At 32.5% G+C, this 17,873-nt stretch overlaps 1 protein-coding gene across 2 annotated transcripts in view; it reads left to right on the top strand.

Moving 5' to 3' along the window:
* Positions 1-487: 487 nt before the first annotated feature.
* The window catches only part of EYS (eyes shut homolog), a 1,767,714-nt gene continuing 1,750,328 nt past the window's right edge, over positions 488-17,873 (top strand). For both annotated transcript variants that reach the window (XM_024133056.1, XM_024133057.1), the window contains exons 1-2: positions 488-1,238; positions 4,703-4,816. In XM_024133056.1, coding sequence (XP_023988824.1) covers positions 488-1,238; positions 4,703-4,816 — 865 coding nt within the window. The remainder of the gene's footprint in view (positions 1,239-4,702; positions 4,817-17,873) is intronic.

The raw sequence follows: 17,873 nt of genomic DNA, 5'->3' as shown, positions 1-17,873 counted from the left end.
GACTATTGCTGTGTTTCAGTTATGCTGAAACTTGGTATAAAAGACTGTAGTAAGTTGCTGGTTTTATTATGTAATGATACCAACACTTTTCAGAAGCAAGTGAGTATATATGGCAGGATGAGATACAACGTACCTTGATCACATTTTTCCTGGCCTTGTTTCACAAAGAAAGTGCCTAGCTGTTGGTGACACAGTCCTTGCAGAATACAGGTAAGAATTTTCTATATCATTAAGTTAGGAAAAACTTCACTAACAGTGTATTATTTTTCTGTTTAAAGGTATATTTTAAACAACTGAACTCTGCTGTTTCTTGATCAAAATCCAGTCATCAAATCTACTTGCACTTTAGGAATAAGGAAAGAAAGCCAGTCCCCAGAAGTCCCTGAACAAAATCTCTGCTTAGAATTTTCCAGCAATACTGAAAGCCCATTTTGCAGCAATTATTTATGACACTTTCATGATAGATTGTAAAACACAATTTCCCAAAATGACTGACAAATTAATTATGCTTGTGAGCCTGGTGGTTCTTCACAGCATGTTTATAAATGGAAGAACAACATGTAAACGACACTTGGTGGAAGAATGGCGTGCACAGCCCTCAACATATGTGGTGAATTGGACAGTGACAGAAAACATCTGCCTGGATTTCTATGGGTTTTGCTGGTTTGGAGATGTAAATACTAAAATGAATACTTCTGGCAATCAAGTTGTTCCCCAGATTTGCCCTTTGCAAATTCAGTTAGGAGACATCCTTGTAATTTCTTCTGAACCATCTCTTCAATATCCAGAAATAAATGTGATGAATGTTTCGGAAGCATCATTCATTGACTGTCTGCAAAATACCACAGCTGAAGATCAGTTACTTTTTGGTTGCAATCTAAAAGGAATGCACACTGTTAATTCTCAGTGGCTGAGTGTTGGGACACATTATTTCATCACAGTAATGCCAAGTGGTCCCTCCCTTTGTCAACTGGGACTTCGACTAAATGTGACAGTGAAAGAGCAGTTCTGCCAGGAATATCTGAGTTCGGAGCTTTGCTCTGGGCATGGTACATGTCTTACTGAAGTTTGGAGCAAGATATACAGCTGCCATTGCCAGCCTCCATTCTCTGGGAAATACTGCCAGGAGCTGGATTCATGTTCCTGTAAGCCATGTAAAAATAATGGCAGTGGCATTAATAAAAGAGAGAAATGGAATAAGCAAGGATATGAATGTATCTGTCACCCACAAATTACAGGTAAGATTATTTTTTAAAGTAACATAATTCTATTAAAATAGTAAAATAGACTGAATTCATAAACGGTTAGTTACCAAAAAATAGGCTACGTTTTTAAGAATTTGGTAGATTTTTAAGAATGGGCTAAATTTGGATTCTGGGCATATATAAATCCTATCAGTCATTCTTTAAAATAAAAATTGTGCTTATTTAAAGAGATATCTTAAAAACATATATGCTTTATCTTGAAATACCTATTTTTACATCTTTCCCCAAATCCACTCTTAATGTCTCATTAAAAAAAAAGATTATCAGAATTATATGTTTTAGTCATTAAATGAAATTCCCAGATTTATGGTATTTGGGCAAGCAGTTCTGGGTGATAATGTAGAAATGAAGTGTGGATCTGAGTCGAGGATGATAAGGACACACATTATTGGGCTGAAGGTTTAAAGTTGCTTGGGAGAGTTGGAGAAGAAAGGATGATTGTGAACCAAAAGTAATGTTCTCAATGGTGTTGGTGTGGCACCTATAAAGTAATTGATAAATCAGATGAACAAGGAGGGAAAGAGCGTGATATAATTATCAACTGATTTTTTAAAAAATTATTAACCGGCTTTTATAAGCTAAATGAGAGGCAATGATGAGAAAGGTTTGCAAAGGAAGACATTTGGTGAGTGGATGAAGCAAGAAGAAGGGCAACCTAAAAACAGTGTAAATAAACTAGGTTACATGAAGCTGAAGTGAGGATTTAAGGGAAATAGACTATTCCTATTTGAAAGTTTACTAAGGAATTTGGGTCATCAGAGGAAATGAAGAGAAACATTGAGAAATGTAGGAAATATTTGACATTTGGGAATGTGTGAAAGGATTTCTTTCAATTACAGTTTCAGAGACCTGGCATGGAGAGTTACAAAGGTAAAAGGAGGATGATCTAACAAAGGGAAATGCCTGGCATTGGTAATGACGGGATGAGAAAACACACAACAGACTAACAGCACATTTTGGTCAGGAGAGGGGAAGGGGGGTGAGAAGCAGATGTGACTGGAGCCAACTGGGCTCAGGGATATAACTGCAATTTTGTGGGGAAGGCTTTAGGAGGATTCAATAGGGTTGTTCTTCTGTGTGCCTGGGAAGACTCCCTTGAAGCTAGATTTGAGGAGACTATGTGATAAAGTGTAATGAAAGAACTCTATAAGCCATTTTATGCTCCAAAATTCACCTAAGCCAATCATTTAAAATGTAATTTTAGACTCTTTAGGGAAAAAGTACTGAGGCTATTTCAGAAGTTAATCCCAGCATTATCCACTGGATATCCTCTCTGTATAACTGGGATCAAATTTTCATTTGACTCTATTGGCAGGGGTGATAAAAGATGTAAGTTAACCTGACTCATAATATATCAGGTAATTAAAATTAAGACAGGTCAGAAAAAAAAATAAAAGCACTCAAATTTCTGATTTAGGGTGAATGGAAAAATAATTTATTCGAGAGCTTCTAAAGTATACGTTTTAACCTGTCCAAAGAATTTTAGAGAATATTGACCAGAAAATTTCTACTACCTACATAATATTAACTTTCATAGATGTAATCATAAATCATGGAATATTATTTCAGTGCTTTTATCATAACTGCATAGAATGGTTTTATCCCAATGTTTATTTCTTTGTTTCCTAGAAACACAACAGTAGATAATGTAAATAATCAAATTTTAAACTCTATAAACGTATCTAATATAACTTATTTTTTAAGACATCTAGCATATACTATGACACCACTCTAATTATGCACAATTACTTCAATTTTAAATCTTAAAAGATACAGAAATATGTACGATTACCAAGAAACTGAGAATGTTCACTGTACTAGTTTGTTAGTGCTGCCATAACAAAGAACCACAGTGTGAGTGGTTTCAACATTAGAAGTTTACTTTCTCAAAGTTCTAGAGACTAAGTCGTCCCAATCAAGGTGTCAGGAGGATTGGTTTCTCTGCGGCCTCTTTCCTTGGTCCATGGTCAGCCATTTCTCTCTGTGTTTTCACATCCCTTTTCTCTGTAGTGCCTGTGCATCCTCTCCTTATAAGGACATAAGTCATTTTTGACTAGGACCCAAACTAGTGACCTCATTTAACATTTATTACCACTTTAAAGACCCTGTCTCCAAATAAGTCACAATATGAGGTCCTGGGGGTTAGGATTTCAACATAAGAATCTTTTTTCGGGGGGTGGTCACAATTTAGCTATTACACCCACTAGGACTGAAAGAGAATTTTGAACATACTACTGATACTTTAGTTTTTGTGTATGGAAATATTTTGGCACACAATTACTTATTGTAATTACTTGTTACTTATATTTTCATTGTTTTGGGGATTGTTTGGAGGTAAGTGAAGAAAGAAGAGCTCTGCATTAGTGAGTTAGAGATGTCAGTCTATAAAGAATTTGAAAAGCATCAGCTGGCCAAAACTGCTCACAAATTAAATTAAGAATTCAATTAGAATGGGGGAAGTGGCAAGCTTATTGCCAAATCATGTGCAACTGTTTTGTAGTGACACTTGTCCATGTGTCATGCCCTGGAATTTTGTTGGCACATTCCTCTAAGAAGGACATTATGAGATGATCAACTACATAGAAATATATGCTATGCAAGGTTGTGTTTTTTTGTATAGTAGAACCATGATATCTTGTACAAGTGGGATTTGGAAAACTTGATATAGCAGCAAAGAAAGCATAGAATTTAGAAGCTTGTGCATGGCTTTTGAGAATCCAAGCAGTCTTCCCTCTTTTCTTCCAAATAATTTTAGATTAGATTAGATTAGATATTAATTGATTTGATTTGATTTTACTGTGGAGAGAATGATTAATATGAGGAATTAATACGAGGTCTACCCTCAAACAAAATTTTAAGTGTATAATATATTATTGTTGACAACAGGTGCAATGTTGCACAGCAGGTCTCTAGATCTTATTTTTCTTGCTTGACTGAAACTTTATGCCCTGGTTCCTCTTCAGATGGTATAATACTTTCACATTTTCCTTGTTTGAATAATTACCTTGGCTAGGTAGTAGGGCTAAGATACAATATATTATACATTTGAATGTGTCACTTTGTATATTACCACAGCAATGCTCCAGCATATGTTGAAGAATTGATACTTACATATATTAATATTATCTACATGATTAACACATTCAAATTATCATAAAAATTAACTAGAGCTCAAATATCACCAATCAGAAAAATATTTTATTGTTATATTATGCAGTGAAAGGATGGAAAAACTGATGTCAAATTTATTAAAAGTAAGTTTTGTTTCTATTTAAATCCATCATCATGAAGCACTAGGTCTTAGAATTACACTATTCAAAATTTTATATTATTCATTATTAAAAATTTGGGAAAAATCTATGACCTTAATTAACTATATAAATATAAAGTACATATTTTAATCTAGTTGAAACACTAATTTTCTTTTATTTTTATAGGCATAAATTGTTCAGAAATAATTGGGCAAGGTCAACCACATATCTGTTTCCATGGGAACTGCAGAAATATTACTGCAAATAGTTTCATTTGTGATTGTGAGGAACCATTTTCAGGTAAAAATACACATCTATGTATGTATGTATGCATACATACACACAAATAATTTTAATTTTGTCACATATTTCAAATTAGACTTGAAATGTTTATTACTGAAAAATACAAGTTTAGTGGTTCTATACTCTGACATTTTGAAGAATAAATTTAAGAGATCAATTTGTTTAACAATTAAATGATTATTCTGCTAAATATTGATATTTCATAATATATGAATAGTTTAGACACCAATTGAACAGTTTTTTTTTTTTTTACTATGATAAAATATATTTTGTTCTTAGGTACTAAAATATGTTTACAAAGAGTGTATATTTTGCACATAATTTGCAAAATTATACCTCTATTATTTCCTTAGGTAACAGGTCAGTACACACAAATCCCCTTTAATGAAGCATGAAAATGTTTTATTCCTTCTCAAATAAACTTAAAGGTGTTAATAAAATCACTCTTTAAACCAATAGTTTCTTAACTTTTGATTAAATATTTAACAATGAAATTGTGTTTAAACCACTCTGATCCCATCTTTGAACCCTTCCACAGTTTCCCATTTTCTGGAAAATATAACTCACCATCAGTGTATTTGTCCCTCTTCAAAATGTCTTTGGGTAGTGGTATCTCCGGCCACAATTTAGGTACCTAAAGACTCCTTTCGTGGGAGTGAAACAAATTTAAGTGTCTCCCAAACTGCAGAGAGTGGTAACTCCCAGTGTTTCTCTTGAAGATCCTTCCATGTAACCTAGTTGAGAGAGATTTGAAAGTTTGGTAGAGTGTATCAGCCACTGTCAATGGTAGGAAGGGTTGGTAGCAGTGCAGTTGGTAAGAACTCCAACTGTCTTCAAAGAAATGTTTTCAGGGCTTTTCCCTTCAGGTCATTTATTTTCTGAGATAGGTTATGAGTTGTTAGGTGTTTTATAATAGCTTACCATATCCTGCAGGTGTATGAAGAACATATAATTTATCTCCCAAACCATGGCATTTTTGAACAAAAGAGGTAGGTAAAAGGAGTTACAAATATATAATATTTGAAATATTTATTTATTCTTTGGCAAATTGGTTTCATTAAATAGGCAGACAAATAATGTAGCTCTATTCAAAAAATTAATTTCTAAAATTCCTTCCAAAGAAAATAATTGTAACTTGGTCTCTGCAAGTCAGAAGGACATTTTAATACATAGTTTATATTGATTATCTGAAACATTAAAAATAATATAAGCAGAAACAATATTTACATCTATTTTTCTGAAGAATGAGTAATTTTTCAATATTGTCTTATAATTGTAATTTTTTATAAAGCTATCTATACCCTCTTCAAAGATACATGTATGATTAATAAATTTGAAGTCATTTAATGCCTTCAGCTGACTCTTCTCCTAACTGTGCCATCTTAATTTAGGACATTTTCACCGAACATATTATGAGGTTCTTGTTAATCTCAAAGGAAAATCTTCTAAATGTTAAGTATTCCCAATTATATTTTTTTGTATAAAATACATCAATAAAGTATGTCCCTAGGAGCTATATTTTATTCTATTCAAAATTTTTTTTGACAAACATTTTCAAAGCGAATCCTCATGAAATAAATGGTCTCTATGTATGATTCCTTTGAATGTTTGGCAACATTTAGGTGCTTCAATTGATTTCCACTATGTCCTAGCACAAAAAAATAATCTGTGAAATATAGGATTTCTGTCAAATGTTGTTCCCCATAAGTCCAGCTATTCCAAAGCCTAGTTATAACATTTATGATCTCGAGCACTTTTGAATTCATTGAGCTTAAGTTTTTCATTGTATTGTGTAAGAATAAGTTTTAATGTCTTTTTAAAAATAAGTACATTTCACTAAAACTTTCAAAAACCAGTCTTTTGTTCTTGATTTATTGTTTTTTTGATTAAATGTTGGTAACTGATTTTGAATGAGATGCAACCAAAACTTACAATATTTTCACTAAAATGCCAAAACCTCCCTGAAATACTGGATTTATTTTCAAAGTCATTCTTCACAAGTTTAAACATTTCTAAAATTTAAATGTTAATGGACAGCAGCAAAAGAAAGCACATTTTGCTATGCTACATTATTTTCAATATCAGCTTTATTCCAAAAATTTTAGTCTGTTGTCCTGTGAATATTTTAAATTATTTGTAAATTTTGCAACTATAGGTTCTATTCCACTCGTATGAGCATAACAACTTGTTTGCTTTTAAACTATGTATTATGTATGAACCACAATAAATTCCAAGTACATTTTTTTCATCCTTTAATCAACTTGATCAAACAATGTATATATCATTATAAACTTAACAAAATTTATACTTATAATTTAGCACAAGAGCACATAACTTTATCTTTGAACATTTTTAGCAAATTTTCAATAGCATTCCTAATATTGTCAGATACCTTGCCTTCAACAGAACAACACTATTATTGAAATAAACTGATTATATATTTGAAACCTCTGATTTTACTAGTATAGGCTGGTATCTTTTATTTTTGTGTCAATTTATTCTGCTAACTGAGCCAACACATTTATAACAATCGCTTTACTTTTAATATGTACAGAGAAACTTGCAATAGAAAATTAGGAAAATAATTTTGTTATAGTCGTGTGATCTAAGTGAAAATACATGCTTCACAGAGTGATATGTAAGAATACCTTCTTTATCTGAACTTAACTCATCAATGTGAGGGAGTCTTTTAAAATAATTACTAACATTTAAATAGATGCTGATGGTTTTTTAACTAAAACGTGTCTTCTGGTTTCATGTAGTCAATACTCAGCGGTGGATCATTAAAGTGACATAGTTTAGGAGTAAACTCCATATTCATTACCAACTTTCTAGGGAAACAAATTTGAAACATACTTTTTATAAAAAATTTAATTTTTCGATATCATTGCATTTAAAGTATTTATTGTAAAATAAGAAATAAATATCAGAAAAAAATAAAATACAGTAGTTGTATATTTATACCAGAAGATTACAAACTTTTTTCTGAAAAGGATCAGATAGTAAATATTTTATACTTTCTGAGCCATATGGTATCTGTCAAGGTAACTCAACTCTGCTATTGAGTTAGTAGTGTGAAAGCATCCATAGACAGTACATAAATTAATGAATTTTGTTATGTTCCAATAAAACTTTATTTACAAAATCAGGTGGAAGGTCATATTTGGCTCACAGTTGTAATTTACTAACCCCTGATTTATACCATACAACAAACTATCAACTCTATAGCAAGGACATATAGACTCTCTACAAACTCCATGACAGGAATGTTTGTCCTCAGGTTGTCTCTCATATAAAGCCTAGACATAATCCATAATTTCCTGTGGTCCCACTGACCCAGCTTACTTGCAATGAGCAGCTTTAGATCTTTCTCCTCCAAGCTAAGAAGGAGGCGACTGTTTGTGGCAGCTTGGTTTTCAAAATCCACAAGTGGCCCTATATGAGAGATTTAATACCCCTTGTATCTGAAAAAGACTGAGAAAAGAGAGGTAGCTATCACTGGTTAACTTGAAAGTTTGTCCTCATGTTAAACTAAAATACTGCTTGTGTATCCTAGAAAGGACCATGGCTGAATCTAAAGTACAAAGTAGAGATATATCAAACCCATTTGCTTACTTTAATGCAACTGTGAAAAATATTACTTGGTTAGAAAATGCAGAACAAATGGTCATTTGATAATTGGGGAGAATTTATATCTCAGAAATAGTATCCTACACTTCATGAACATAAACTTGTGTTATTGTGGACAACATAGGATGATGACTCTATTAGAAGACCTAGTAACTATAATAGATTGAGATTTTTTGGGGTATGTATTGTATTATTCTGTGACTTAAAGCCTTAGCCAAAAATGTGCAGGAGGTATCACATTTTTAAAACTTATAAAGTATGTACGTATGCATGCATGTACCTATGTATGTAGGTATCTATCAAACATCTATCTATGTATCTATCCTTCTATCTATGCGATTATCTTATACATACTTTCTAATTACTTTATTCAAAAACCTTTAGGAACTAATATATGTATAATCTTTTTGCTCAGTGTGATGATCTGTGCATATTACTACATATTATCTGATATATGAAGCAAGATTCACAAATAAATTGAGATTATAGTTTTCCAAAGAGTCATATTAAAAGTCATAAACTTTGTATTTCCAATGTCTTATTAATCAGTTATTATTACATAAATTAGCTTTTATGTTAAAGTACCACTGCTCTTGAGTTTCACTCCAGACTGGGAATTTTGTAACTCAAGTCTTTTGGAAAGGTATAGCTATCATGCTAGAATCAGTTTAATAATCTATATCTAATGCAAATTTAAATCAAGATTACAAAAAATAATGTGGAATACATCAATCGTATTTTAAAACTAGTGATACTCTAGGAAAAACAGATTCCTGATTTTTAAGACACCTCAAATATTGTGCTAAATTATACACTACCAAATGTTAAAGACCTAAACGTAAGGCCAGACACTATCAAACTCTTAGAGGAAAACATAGTCAGAACACTCTATGACATAAATCACAGCAAGATCCTTTTTGACCCACCTCCTAGAGAAATCGAAATAAAAACAAAAAGAAACAAATGGGACCTAATGAAACTTAAAAGCTTTTGCACAACAAAGGAAACCATAAACAGGACCAAAAGACAACACTCAGAATGGGAGAAAATAGTTGCAAATGAAACAACTGACAAAGGATTAATCTCCAAAATTTACAAGCAGCTCATGCAGCTCCATAACAGAAAAACAAACAACCCAATCAAAAAATGTGCAGAAGACCTAAATAGAAACTTCTCCAAAGAAGATATACAGATTGCCAACAAACACATGAAAGAATGCTCAGCATCATTAATCACTAGAGAAATACAAATCAAAACTACAATGAGATATCATCTCACACTGGTCAGAATGCCCATCATCAAAAAATTTAGAAACAATAAATGCTGGAGAAGGTGTGGAGAAAAGGGAACCCTCTTGCACTGTTGGTGGGAATGTAAATTGATACAGCTATTATGGAGAACAGTATGGAGGTTCCTTAAAAAACTACAAATATAACTGCCATACGACCCAGCAATCCCACTACTAGGCATATACCCTGAGAAAATCATAATTCAAAAAAAGTCATGTATCAGAATATTCATTGCAGCTCTATTTACAATAGCCAGGACATGGAAGCAACCTAAGTGTCCATCAACAGATGAATGGATAAAGACGATGTGGCACATATAAACAATGGAATATTACTCAGCCATGAAAAGCAACGAAATTGAGTTATTTGTACTGAGGTGGATGGACCTGGAGTCTGTCATACAGAGTGAAGTAAGCCAGAAGGAGAAAAACAAATACTGTATGCTAACACATATATATGGAATCTAAGGGAAAAAAAAAAGGTCATGAAGAACCTAAGGGTAAGACAGGAATAAAGACACAGACCTACTAGTGAGTGGACTTGAGGATACGGGGAGGGGGAAGGGTAAGTTGTGACAAAGTGAGAGAGTGGCATGGACATATATACACTACCAAACGTAAAATAGATAGCTAGTGGGAAGCAGCCGCATAGCACAGGGAGATCAGCTAGGTGGTTTGTGACCAACTAGAGGGGTGGGACAGGGAGGGTGGGAGGGAGGGAGATGCAAGAGGGAAGAGATATGGGAACATATGTATATATATATATAACTGATTCACTTTGTCATAAAGCAGAAACTAACACACCACTGTAAAGCAATTATACTCCAATAAAAATGTTAAAAAAAAAAGAATAATTAACCATGAGGTAAAACTACAATCACAAACCTTATAAAAGTAAAATTAAGGACTAAAGATCTAATCTAAAACTGTATGAAAATGTATTCGTCATTGTAATTCCAAACTTGAAAATGTTATACAAGATTTATGTATCTATTATAAAATGATCTCTAATTTTATAACTTCATAAGTTTATTGCAAAAAAAAATTCATGTATTTTTGGAGCAATTCAAGGAACTATTAAAATTCTTCTGGTCAGTTCCATATTTTCAAAACTTTTCAAATATTATTTTGATATAGGAACAAGTGATTGTCAGAAAATAAGCTCACAGTCTTATTTTAAGACTAAGTTACCATTGCAAAAAAATAGTTTTAGTTTCAGGATTCAAGAAAGTTTATTTGCAAGGCATGCTGTGATCTCTATATACAAGATGAATGAGTTTTGGAAAACACAGCACTGCATTGGAGGAATAAGTATTTTTCAGCATGTGATAACCCCAGATATCATTCTGACTGATAAGAGGTCTATTGTGATGAGTGAAGATTACTGTAAGACATTTCATTGGCAGTTTATAGCAGAAAGAAGGCAGAAAAGCTTTCAAGGTAAAGTAAATTCCCCCATTTTCAAAATCCCTACCAGTGGGTAGAATTTATGGAGAATAGTATTTTGTCTGTGGAAAGGAAAGCTAGCAGGAGCTAAATCAGATTTTTTTTTCATTTTTAATAATTGAACTTTAATCCTATTTGAAACTCAGTTCTGGTAGAGGCTAGAAAACTAATCTCAGTCCACTCCACCCTAGCTCTAACCCCCTGCCAGGTAGAGAATCGAACTAGTCCTGCTCTCATAAGTGTAATTTGTTAAGTATTTTGGATAATTAATCATGTCACACGAGCCAATAGGCACACTACAGGTACAATCAACTCTATGGCTTAGCATTCATACAACTTAGAGTTAAAATTATGGCAAATAGTTACACAAGTTACACACTTAACGGTGCACATAATGTTCTTAGTTGTTGACTAGGAAGGCTTTTATGTACTTTGGATTGTTATTTACATCATCACACCTTACTTTGTTGTATTTTTCTTCTTGATTCTCTGGTCACTGTGATCACTATCAGCACTGATAGTGACCCATACTTCTAAGCACAGCATAATCCACAGTAACATAACACCAGAAAAGCAAAGGCTCTCTATCCAATTACTAACAGGAAGGATTTCCTTTGCTACCCTACTCCAGCCTGATGGACTGAAGCTTCCTTTGTGCCTTCTGTTTTTTTGTGTGTCCTTCCATTGTGATAAATTCTCCTTTGATTGATTGGCAAAGCAATGCATCCAACTGCTCCCCATCCCACTGTAAATTGTCTCAAGACAATTTGTGTGCCAACTAAGTATCTGGTATATATTTCATTTAATAAGTGGTAATTATTGATAACTATGAGATCTCAGAATGATCATTTTTTTTATATCTTGTGTTAATGAATGAGAGTATAAATTGATTACAAAAGAAATGTCTTGAATGCTCAATAAAGCATATAATTTAGCTAAATTAATGAAACATATATGTTGTGCCAATGTGATTGCCCTCTCATTATTATTCAATAAATAGAACATTTATTAACTACTATTTATTATGTGCCTTGTTTATTTTTCTTTTTTTTAATGTGCCTTTCTTTTTATTAGAAAACAAGTCCATGAAATAATCTCATCTCTATTTTACTTTTTGAGGAAATGTTGGAAATAGAGTCAAAACTTGGATTATTTTACTGTAGTGATACTAATCTTAAACCAATGTTATGCTGTATCGCTAGTTTATTCAGTGAAAAGATAACTAAATAATAATGGTGCAGTGTCAGTGTAATTTGTGTAGTATCTATAGACCTTGAGAACGAATATGGCTTACTCATTTTGTCATCTTTAAGTTGTCTCTCTTTATTGATGTGTAGAAAAATTTTATATATCCTGATAGAAGTAATTAGTATATGGGTATTACAAATACTTTCAGTCTGTGGCTTGTCTTTTCATCTTTTAATCCATGTATTTTGATGAGAAGATGTTTTATAAGTTGATTAAGTCCAATTTATATTTTTTTTATTTTTATGTTTAGTGGGTGTTATGTTTCTTTAGGAAAAATTTGCATATCCTAAAGACATATTTTCCTATGTTTCTCCTAGAAGATTTACAGTTTTAGCCTCTCTGTTTAGGTTGATGATTTATTCAAAGTTAAGTTTTGTGATTCATATAGAATCAACGTTCTTTTTCTTTCTCACATAAAGAGATCTAGTTATTCAGCAAAATTGAGGAAAACTCTCTTTACCCATGGACTTGTTTGGCATCTTTGTCAAAAACCAATGAAGCATATATGTATGTGTCCATTTCTACATTCTCTATTCTATTCCATCAATCTGTCTGTCCTCCTTTAAGCCAATAACACCCTCTCTTGATTTGTATAGATATATAATGAAACTTGAAGTCATGTAGTATGAGTTTTTCAACTTCTTTTTTTTAATCAAGATTGTTTGAGCTATTCTATATCCTGTGCTTTTTCCATATAAATCTTAGAATAACTTGAAATTTTATCTAAAAATTTCTTCTAGTCTTTTAATTTGGACTGTTTTGAATCTATTGTTCAATTTTGGGAGGACAAAAACTTACCAATATTCAATTTTCTAATCTATGAGCATGATATATGGCTCTAATTACTTAGGACCTTACTAATCTCTCAGCAATATGGTATATTTTTCAGAGGAAGGGAATTGCACATTAAAATGATTTGGTTAAATTTTAAAGTATTTTAATATTTTTGATGATAGTATAATTGTTTTACATTTTTTCTATTAATTTGCTGTTATATATAGACATATAATTACCATGTACACTAAGTCCATGCTAAATGCATTTATTAGTCCAATTATTCCCTGAGATTCCTTAGGATTTTCTGTCTAAACAATTTTATTGTCTGTAAATAAAGTTCTTTTATATATTCCTTTCTAATATAATACTTATGATTTTATTTGATTATCTTACTGTCCTAGCTAGGTCCTCAGATACAATGTTTAATAACAAAGGGGGCATCCTTCCCTTTTTCTTTTTTTTTTTTAATTTTTATTGAGTAGAATTCCCTGTGCTATACAGTAGGTCCTTATTAGTTATCTATTATATATATAGTCGTGTGTTTATGTCAATCTCAATCTTCCAATTTATCCCTCCCCCACTCTTACCCCTGGTAACCATAACTTTGTTTTCTACTTCTGTAACTCTATTTCTGTTTTGTAGATAAGTTCATTTGGATGCTTTTTATAAGATTCCACATATAAGCGATATCATATGATATTTATCATTCTGTCTTACTTACTTCACTCAATATGAGAATCTCTAGGTCCATCCATGTTGCTGCAAATGGCATCATTTCATTCTTTTTTATGGCTGAGTAATATGTGATTATAGATATGTACCACATCTTCTTTATCCATTCCTGTGTTGATGAACATTTAGGTTGCTTCCATGTTCTGGCTATTGTAAATAATGTTGCAATGAACATTGGAGTGCATGTAGCTTTTCAAATTATGGTTTTCTCCAGATATATGACCGGGAGTGGGATTGCTGGATCATATGGTAGCTCTATTTTATGTTTTTAAGGATCCTTCACACTATTCTCCATAGTGTCTGTCCCCGTTTACATTCCCACCAACAGTGTAGGAGGGCTCCGTTTTCTCCACCCCCTCTCCAGCATTTATTGTTCACAGATTTTTTGATGATGGCCATTCTGACTGGTGTGACGTGATACCTCATTGTAGTTTTGATTTGCATTTCTCTAATAATTAGTGACGTCAAGCATCTTTTCATGTGCTTTTTATAATTTTCTTGATGTTAAGTATTTGGTATTTCATCAAGTCTAAAGTTAGCTGTATGTTTTACATAGGCATTGTTGTCAAATAAAGAGAGTCTCTTTCTATTTACAGTCTGTTGATAATTTTTAGGAGGATTGGACAATGAATTTTCTCAAATGTTTACACTGCACCTATTGAGATGATTTTATGATGTCTCAATTTAATTTTGTGGTTTTCTAATGTCTTCAGTTAATTCATGAATTACAGATTTTCATATCTAAACTAACCTTGCATTCCTGGGCTGTAAGTCAATTGGACATGATAAATTATTATTTTTACATACTCTGTGTTTAGTTAGTAATATTTCATTAAATATTTTTTCAGTTATATTCATGTAGGATATTGATATTTCATTTTCTAGAATTCTTTCTTTATGTTGATACATAATGGTTAACCTGGACTCTACATTTTGAAAAGATGTATAAATTTGGTATTAATTTCTTTCCTCAATGTTTGATATCACTCATTAGTGAAATCACATAAACGGTAATATATCTATTGGAAAATTTTGGATAAAATTGAATTATTTTAACAGAGGCAGGTACATTAATGTTTTCCAATTCTTGTCAGATTTCAGAAGTTTTTCTATTCAAGGAAGTTTTTTTAACATATTAGTTGTTGGACTTTTGGCATAATGTTCATAATATTACCTTATTGCTCTTTTAATCTCTGTGGGATCAGAAGTAATGTCCATTATTTCATTCATGATAGTCCTTTTTCTTTTATCAACATCTTAGGATTTTCTTAATATTGTTGATCTTTTCAATGTACCAAACATTAACTTAGCTAATTTCCTCTATTGTTTTCTATTTCACTCATTTCTTCTTAGTATTCTCTCTACGGACATTGGGTTTAATTTACTCATGTTTTCTGGTTTTAATACAGGGACAATTCTTGACTTGATACTCCTGTCCTCTGTCCTTCAATGCTTCTCATAAAAGTCAATTATCATTTGCATTATTATTCCCTCAGGTATGTCTTTTTTTCTGTAGCTGATTTAATGATATTATATTTTGAATACTGACTATACTTTGCCTAACAGTGATTTTTGCTGTATTTGTTTTACATGGAGACTGCCAAGGTTTTTGTATTTGTAAGGTAATTTTTTAACCATATTTGGAATGCCTTAAGCCACTATTTTATTTTTTTATCTTTTATTTTTTTATTTCCAATTGAATTAATTAATTAATTAATTTATTTATTTTAAAATATTTACTGGAGTATAATTGCTTTACAATTGTGTGTTAGTTTCTGCTTTATAACAAAGTGAATCAGTTATACATACACATATGTCCCCATATCTCTTCCCTCTTGCATCTCCCTCCCTCCCACACTCCATATCCCATCCCTCTAGATGGTCACAAAGCACCGAGCTGATCTCCCTGTGCTGTGCGGCTGCTTCCAACTAGCTATCTATTTTATGTTTGGTAGTGTATATATGTCCATGCCACTCTCTCACTTTGTCACAGCTTACCATTCCCCTCCTCGTATCCTCAAGTCCATTCTATAGTAGGTCCTCATCTTTATTCCCATCTTGACCTAAGGTTCTTCATAACCTTTTTTTTTTTTTAGATTCCATATATATGTGTTAGCATATGGTATTTGCTTTTCTCTTTCTGACTTACTTCACTCTGTATGACTGACTCCAAGTCCATCCACCTCACTACAAATAACTCAATTTAATTTCTTTTCATGGCTGAGTAATATTTCTTTGTATACATGTGCCACATCTTCTTTATCCATTCATCTGTCGATGGACTCTTAGGTTCCTTCCATGTCCTGGCTATTGTAAATAGAGCTGCAATGAACATTTTGGTATATGACGATTTTTGAATTATGGTTTTCACAGGGTATATGCCCAGTAGTGGGACTGCTGGGCCGTATGCTAGTTCTAATTTTAGTTTTTAAGGAATGTCCATACTATTCTCCATAGTGCCTGTATCAATTTATATTCCCATCAACAGTGCAAGAGGGTTCCCTTTTCTCCACACTCTCTCCAGCATTTATTGTTTGTAGATTTTTTGATAATGGCCATTCTGACTGGTGTGAGATGGTATCTCATTGTAGTTTTGATTTGCATTTCTCTAATGATTAAAGATGTTGAGCATCCTTTCATGTCTTTGTTGGTAATCTGTATATCTTCTTTGGAGAAATGTCTATTTAGGTCTTCTGTCCATTTTTGGATTAGGTTGTTTGTTTTTATGATGTTGAGCTGCATGAGCTGCCTGTATATTTTGGAGATTAATCCTTTGTCAGTTGCTTCATTTGTAAATATTTTCTCCCTTCCTGAGGATTGTCTTTCCGTCTTGTTTATGGTTTCCTTTCCTTTGCAAAAGCTTTTAAGTTTCATTAGGTCCCATTTGTTTCTTTTTGTTTTTATTTCAATTTCTCTAGGAGGTGGGTCAAAAAGGATCTTGCTGTGATTTATGTCATAGAGTGTTCTGACTATGTTTTCTTCTAAGAGTTTGATCGTGTCTGATCTTACACTTAGGTCTGTAATCCATTTTGAGTTTATATTTGTTTATGGTGTTAGGGAGTATTCTAATTTCATTATTTTATATGTAGCTGTCCAGTTTTCCCAGCACCACTTATTGAAAAGGCTGTCTTTTCTCCACTATATATTCTTGCCTCCTTTATCAAAGATAAGGTGACCGTATGTGGATAGGTTTATCTCTGGACTTTCTATCCTGTTTCATTGGTCTATATTTCTCTTTCTGTGCCAGTACCATGGTGTCTTGATTACTGTATGTTTGTAGTATAGTCTGAAGTCAGGGAGCCTGATTCCTCCAGCTCCACTTTTCTTTCTCAAGATTGCTTTGGCTATTAGAGGTCTTTTGTGTTTCCATACAAATTGTGAAATTTTTTGTTCTAGTTCTGTGAACAATGGCAGGGGTAGTTTGATAGGGATTGCATTGAATCTGTAGATTGCTTTGGGTAGTTGAGTCATTTTCACAGTGTTGATTATTCCAATCCAAGGACATGGTATATCTCTCCACGTATTTGTATCACCTTTCATTTCTTTCATCAGTGTCTTATAATTTTCTGCATACAAGTCGTTTGTCTCCTTAGGTAGCTTTATTCCTAGATATTTTATTCTTTTTGCTGCAATGGTAAATGGGAGTGTTTTCTTAATTTCACTTTCAGATTTTTCATCATTAGTGTATAGGAATGCAAGGGATTTCTGTGCATTAATTTTGTATACTGCTACTTTCCCAAATTCATTGATTAGCTCTAGTAGTTTTCTGGTAGCATCTTTAGCATTTTCTATGTATATTATCATGTCATTTGCAAAGAGTGACAATTTCATTTCTTCTTTTCTGATTTGGATTCCTTTTATTTCTTTTTCTTCTCTGATTGCTGTGGCTAAAACTTCCAAAACTATGTTGAATAATAGTGGTGAGAGTGGGCA

This window comes from Physeter macrocephalus, chromosome 10, assembly GCF_002837175.3.
Source record: "Physeter macrocephalus isolate SW-GA chromosome 10, ASM283717v5, whole genome shotgun sequence".
Taxonomy (NCBI): domain Eukaryota; kingdom Metazoa; phylum Chordata; class Mammalia; order Artiodactyla; family Physeteridae; genus Physeter; species Physeter macrocephalus.
The sequence above is the reverse complement of the archived record's forward strand: the minus strand, read 5'-3'. Positions and strand labels throughout refer to the sequence as shown.